Here is a 6,000-nt window from a genome sequence, read left to right on the forward strand (position 1 = left end):
AATTTTTTATTTATTTATTGTTTGTTTCGATTAGGAAAAGGATGGGTAATTTGGGGTTTTGTTTGTTATTTTGGCCTGGTCAGCTCTTAACTTAAAACTTGATTTTGATCATTAAGTCCCCTCACATTCATTCTCTTTCTGTCACATTCCTCAGTGATAGGCCCAGGGGAGGGGTCTTGTGGACAAATATTTAGTGTGTGTTATATGGCCTTATTTCAATTACTTAAAAATTTAGTTTTTTCAAAAACCATGCATAAACGTTATTTTCTCCAAAATACAAAAATGTACACACATGTTGCTCACATATTATTGTAGCCCAGTTTGTGCTTAATACAGTGTTATCAGCTGTTAGCCATTAATATGTTTTTAAGCAACTGAAAAAAGCACAAATGTCAAGGCATGTCAAATCTTCTCCAGGGCCCAAAACACCCTCAGACTCCAAAGGGTTAAAAGAAGTAATCAGACTAATTTACTTAATTTTAGACCTACACTACCGTTTAAAAGAAGTCTCTTCTGCTCACCAAGACTACATTTATTTGATCCAAAATACAGTAAAAACATTGATATTTTGAACTCTTTTTACAATTTTAAAGAACATTTCCCCGTCTGTCGTTCACTTCGATGTTATGTCAGCAGTGCAGCTTTGCCACTGGGCGCTTCAACAGTGCTTTTTAAAGAGATTTTCCTAAAAGAGTTTATTTCTCTAAAAGAGCAATTCACAGCTGGTGTTGAACGTCCTTTTCAGGACGTGTCTTTTTAAAGATGTCTTTCCGCCCCTATGTAGTTCCTGAATGCTGTCGAATTTCTCTCCACTTCTGATGGTCATAAAAGCTGTCTTGTGTGCCTGGGCTGAGATCACACACAGGTAGCATTTTCTCTGTGCAAGAACATAGCCATGGCAACGTTGTGGTCGCGGCTTTCTTTCCTCATGAGAGAAAGCCACTTCAGCCGCCCCCCCATGCCTTGCCTCCTTCCTACGGTATTGGGGCCACGCGGCTGGCGATGAAGGCGATTTGGGGTGTACAGCGGGCTCGGTTTCGCTGGGTAAATCCCCACGATCCACACGCTCCCCAGCACGCTCGGTTCGTTTCTTCCCGGAGGTGCATTACGAGTTGACGAAACCGTAGAGGGCACCTTTTACTGCCCGAAACTGGCTTCCTCGCACCTCTGCTCTTATTACCCTCGATGGTGGAGCAGAGGGTAAGGGTACGTGCAGTCTGACATGACCTGTTGCTTTGGCACGCGACTGCCTGCCCGCACCTGCGTCAGCAGCGCACGTACACGGTTCTGTGCATGGCATGATTAAATATGGACCCCTAGTGTTGCTTCTTCGACACAACATCGAAGTGAGCGACAGACAGGGAATGTCTAGGTTACTATTGTAACCTCCGTTCCCTGATGGAAGGAATGAGACGTTGTGTCCTCCCGGCCACGATGCTGAACCGAGCCACTGTTTCGGCCAAAACTCATTCTCGGCTCCTCAGGGCAAAATTCTGAATGGACAGACGCATTTCCCTCCCTTTATACCTGTATGTCCGAGGGCGGGACATCAAATTCTGTCTGCCAATTTCTCATTGGCCTATTCTCAAGTTCAGAAATGCACAAGGCTCTAAAGAGAGACCCCTAGTGTCACTTCTTCAACACAACTTCTCGTTCCCTCCATCAGGGAACGGAGGATACAATAGTAACCTAGACGTTTTCTATTTGAATATATTGTAAAATGCAATTTGTGATCAAAGCTGAATTTTCAGCATCATTACATAGTAGTCTTCAGTGTCACATGATCCTTCAGAAATCATTATAATATGCTGATTTTCTAATATGGGCATATTTATAGTGCATTTTACTAATTTACACCTGAACACCTGTTGATGATAATGAGGTAGCATAAACACTAGTTATAATATAATCTAAACATTAATATTATTTTTATATCATATTACATATCATATTTAAATCATACAGCATAAAATTATAACACCTGCTTTAGCCGAAACAACATTTAAATGTAACTAAAACATGCTTATTAGGTGTCATATTTCAAATTTCAATACTCTGAATCCTGGCTGGCAAGTCTGTAAACAGTCCCACTAGTAAAAGATGTACATGTTTATATAAAATAATGTAAGTAAAACTAAATGACTTGCTGGATCAAGTCTCTCTTCAAAATTAAAACATTGATCGAAGAGGAAAATGTTAACTCTACACTATCCAAATTTGTGTTGTTTTATTTAAAAGGAGACATTTTAAGCTTTCTTTAGACATATGTTTCATGTTTGTATGATAAGTATTCGCGGAGTTTCAGTTCATTTTTGTGACGTGTTTCAGAATTATGCTTGTGAACACAGAGACTGCTGTAAGCACACCCTTTTTATTTTATTTATTTTACAAAAGCACAAGGTTTTATTGTTATTGTGAGTGTACACAAATAATGAAGACCCTTTACAGTCTCTAATGATGTCTTACACTTATATGTATGCCCCAAAATGATGGAGAATTTTATGTTGTTTTCATTGTAATGACGAAAAAAATCCAACAGGACTGGACGGGCCAGCCCGACCCCAGAGGGTTAAAAGTTTATTCCCACAGCTTCCTTAATAAACCTTAGCATTATTTCACAACATTGGTCTCACATAGCTTTTCACAACCTGACCCTAGACAGGTCATAACTGCCAGGATCCTGCCACCTCTATTTGGTATTATCTACTCTTTAGTGGCAGGATCCTGACATCTTGTTGTTATTTTCACTTTCTGATCATATGTCCCTTCCATGTTTTTCTCGTCCCTGCCTGCTCTCTGTCTCGTTTCCTGGCCTCACACCTTTTTTCCCCTCCTCATTTGCCTCCTGGTTTGTTTTTTATTTTTTTCATGTTGGTCTGGTTAGTTCATGTTTTCTTTCTTTGTATTGTTTAGTTTAGTAACCAAGTTATGTTTCTTTGTTCTATTTTTGCCCTCTCATGGGCAGTTTTAGTCAATCTGGTCTTCTGAACATATGTGACTGGAAATATTTTGCAAAAACAAAATTACACATGCAAAATTTGCAGTGAAAACAGGTTTCGCTGCAGTTTACCAGTAAATTGTCCAGCGAGGGGCACCAAATGCGAGTGCAATAGACTTGTAATCAGACAAGGTTTTTAAGGTGAGCATTAGATGTAGGTTTTAATGAGTGAAACGTATCTCCCTAACCTAAAACTTTAACCTAAACCTAGTATTCGCTCAGTTTGTGATTCTAGGATTCATGAAGAATTTTTTTGAGTTTACAAACCCTGACAGTAACACCATATTCTGTCTCTGCTCTGACTTTTTTTTTTAGATCTATTTTTTTAGGTGTAAGCTAATATGCCATACTGTATAACAGATGTTCCAATAAAGCTGCTCTTACCTGTCCATTTGGGTCAGGAATCTTTGCGTGGGTGTTCAGGTCATGGTAGGTGCTCTCAGAAGCTTTGTTCAGGTAGTATATGAGGCGAGAGGGGTATGTGAGTGTGTGCTCTGACTCCAGCAGCCTGCTGGTGTTGCGCATCTCTGCGGCTACAGTATCATCCTGCTGTACCAGCAATGGCACTGCCTCCCTAGGGAGCTCAGTCTCCAACACTGACAACACATATGCACACACATTATTGTACAGTCAGTGACTTAGCATTTGGTGAACCCTCACAAACAGTAACACTATCGAAACAAAACCAATCTGACACTGAACCTCAAATAAACAAGTGAACAATTTAAAGGAAGTGAATCAGTTATAGCTTGATCTGTTAAGGCTAACTCTAATAACAAAAAAATACCATTAAGTCCAGGGCCCAGGCTATAGAGTAATTTAGTGGTCCCCCCTCATCAAATTAAGAAATATAAATGATAAATATTTGTGTTCAAATTTAAATCTCTGACTTCTGATTACAGACTTAGGTATCTTGGCAAATCCAAACACAGTGTGTGACATTGAGGATATCTCCTCTAAAATCTTATACAATTAAAGTCAACCTGAAACTAAACAAAAAAATATATATATTTTAAGGGTTTGTTCAGGTAGAAATAGCTTTTTAAAGTAACTATTGCAGGTTACAATGTTTTACAGTGTAGGAGACTTAACCTAAAGTCTCCAGTTGCTCTCCATTTAATGTCACTGCCTTCCAGGAGAAATAATTTGTTAATTAATGATTTTGTTATTTATTTTTTTCACTCTTGATGGAATAAAAAAACAAAAATAGAGGCATTTCAACATCGGCAACGTTCATTGTGAGCTCAGACCATAACGAATTTCAGAGACACGTTAAAGCTGTATTTGCATGCAAATGTGAACAAAAGATGCCGGCAGAGTTCAGCCTCTCTCTCTGTCTGTCAGGACACTTTGGCTCCCTGCGCTGCTGTCCTGCGCATCCACGCTCAGTATGCCCTTGTAGAAACACAACTCCAAGATCACATCTCAAACCAGAAAGGGACAAAGGCACATGCCATTCTTTTAACATCGAGTGCAGCGATCTTATTGAGCAGTGGCGAAATGTTGAAGTTCAGTAAAAAATTAGTTAAAGGTGCAGTACGTACCGGCTGACGCCACGGACTGATGGAGACAGGAAGCGAGGATGCACGCGAGCAGATTTGAGAATACTTTCACATACATGATTCATAGTTGGTCTATGGCATCGCGCAAAATTAACGCATGGACGCGTTGACTCGATCGGGGCCCATTGTTGTCTTTATTGGTCCTGATGCTGCAGCGCTCGAAGGCAGTGGCCAGCCTGAAACCTCCTCGAGCACGCTCTAGAAAATGATGCGACCACGCGCAAGTGCCGTGCATGCAGCACTCACTGTCCTCTGCTCACACTGCCGCCCTCCCTGCTGCTGTGCTCACATGTCTACTACACTACTTATTTGCATAAAATTACTTATATGATACCTAGTATTTTACATGTCTTAAAATATTTAAAATCAGTGTAAGATAATATTTCTATTTAGACAATACAAGCACAATGTAACAACCTTCTGAAATAGATGCATCCTTAAAGGAATATTACAGGTTCAGTGCAAGTTAAGCTCACTTGATAGCATTTGTGGCATAATATTGATTACCACAAAAAGTTATTTCTTTTAGTCTCTCCTTTTCTTAAAATAAGTCGAAAATCAGGGTTCTACTGAGGCATTTATAATGGAAGTCAGTTGGGCCAATCCATAAATTTTGAAATACTTGTTCAAAAGTATAGCAACGAGACATGATTTTAGTGATAAAATTGCTTACTAACCTTTTCTCTGTTAAGTTATATCCATTTTAACAACCACGTTGCCATGACGATATAATGTCAACAAACTGTAAAACTGTAGAAATTACAATTTAAACAATTTCACAGCTCAAATAATACATTAATTTAACAGAAGAATTAATAAGTGCTTTTATAAAATTATAAGCTTTACATTTCTGCCTTTAATCCCTCCAAAAATTGGCCCCATTCACTTCCATTGTAAGTGCCTCACCTTAACCTCAATATGTGTTTTTTTTTTTTTTTTTTTTAAGAAAAGGAGGGCCAAGTCAAAATGAACTTTTTTTGTTGTTGTTGTTGTAATCAACATTATGCCGCAAATGCTGTCGATTGAGCTTAACTTGTATTGAACCCGGAATATTCTGTGTATATGGTACATAAGATGTCTACTTTTCTCACATCTTATTAATATATATATATATATATATATATATATATATATATATATATATATATACATACATACATACATACATACATACATATACATATATATATATACATATACATACATACATATATATATACACATACATACATACATATATATATACACATATACATACATACATACACACATTTATAAAAACATCAATCTTATAAATCGACAGAAGGCCTTTCTAATATTTATAATAATCAAAAGAAAAAGTGAGTTTATGAAAAATAGATATAAGGTCTGATACATAAGAAAACAAGAACAAATGTTTTATTGTTTTTTGTTTCTTCTGTGTATGTTTACAAAGTTGGT

The 6,000-nt window shown here is 37.8% G+C and overlaps 1 protein-coding gene across 1 annotated transcript in view; it reads right to left on the reverse strand.

Moving 5' to 3' along the window:
* Positions 1-4,679, reverse strand: part of LOC127654899 (disintegrin and metalloproteinase domain-containing protein 23) — a 109,722-nt gene extending 105,043 nt beyond the window's left edge. The window contains exons 1-2 of the mRNA XM_052142446.1: positions 4,543-4,679; positions 3,383-3,594 (exon numbers count right to left, since the gene is read on the reverse strand). Of these exons, the coding sequence (XP_051998406.1) occupies positions 3,383-3,594; positions 4,543-4,618 (288 nt within the window). The 5' untranslated portion in view covers positions 4,619-4,679. The remainder of the gene's footprint in view (positions 1-3,382; positions 3,595-4,542) is intronic.
* Positions 4,680-6,000: the final 1,321 nt, after the last annotated feature.

The sequence above is a fragment of the Xyrauchen texanus genome, chromosome 14 (genome assembly GCF_025860055.1).
Source record: "Xyrauchen texanus isolate HMW12.3.18 chromosome 14, RBS_HiC_50CHRs, whole genome shotgun sequence".
NCBI classification, from domain to species: Eukaryota; Metazoa; Chordata; class Actinopteri; order Cypriniformes; family Catostomidae; genus Xyrauchen; species Xyrauchen texanus.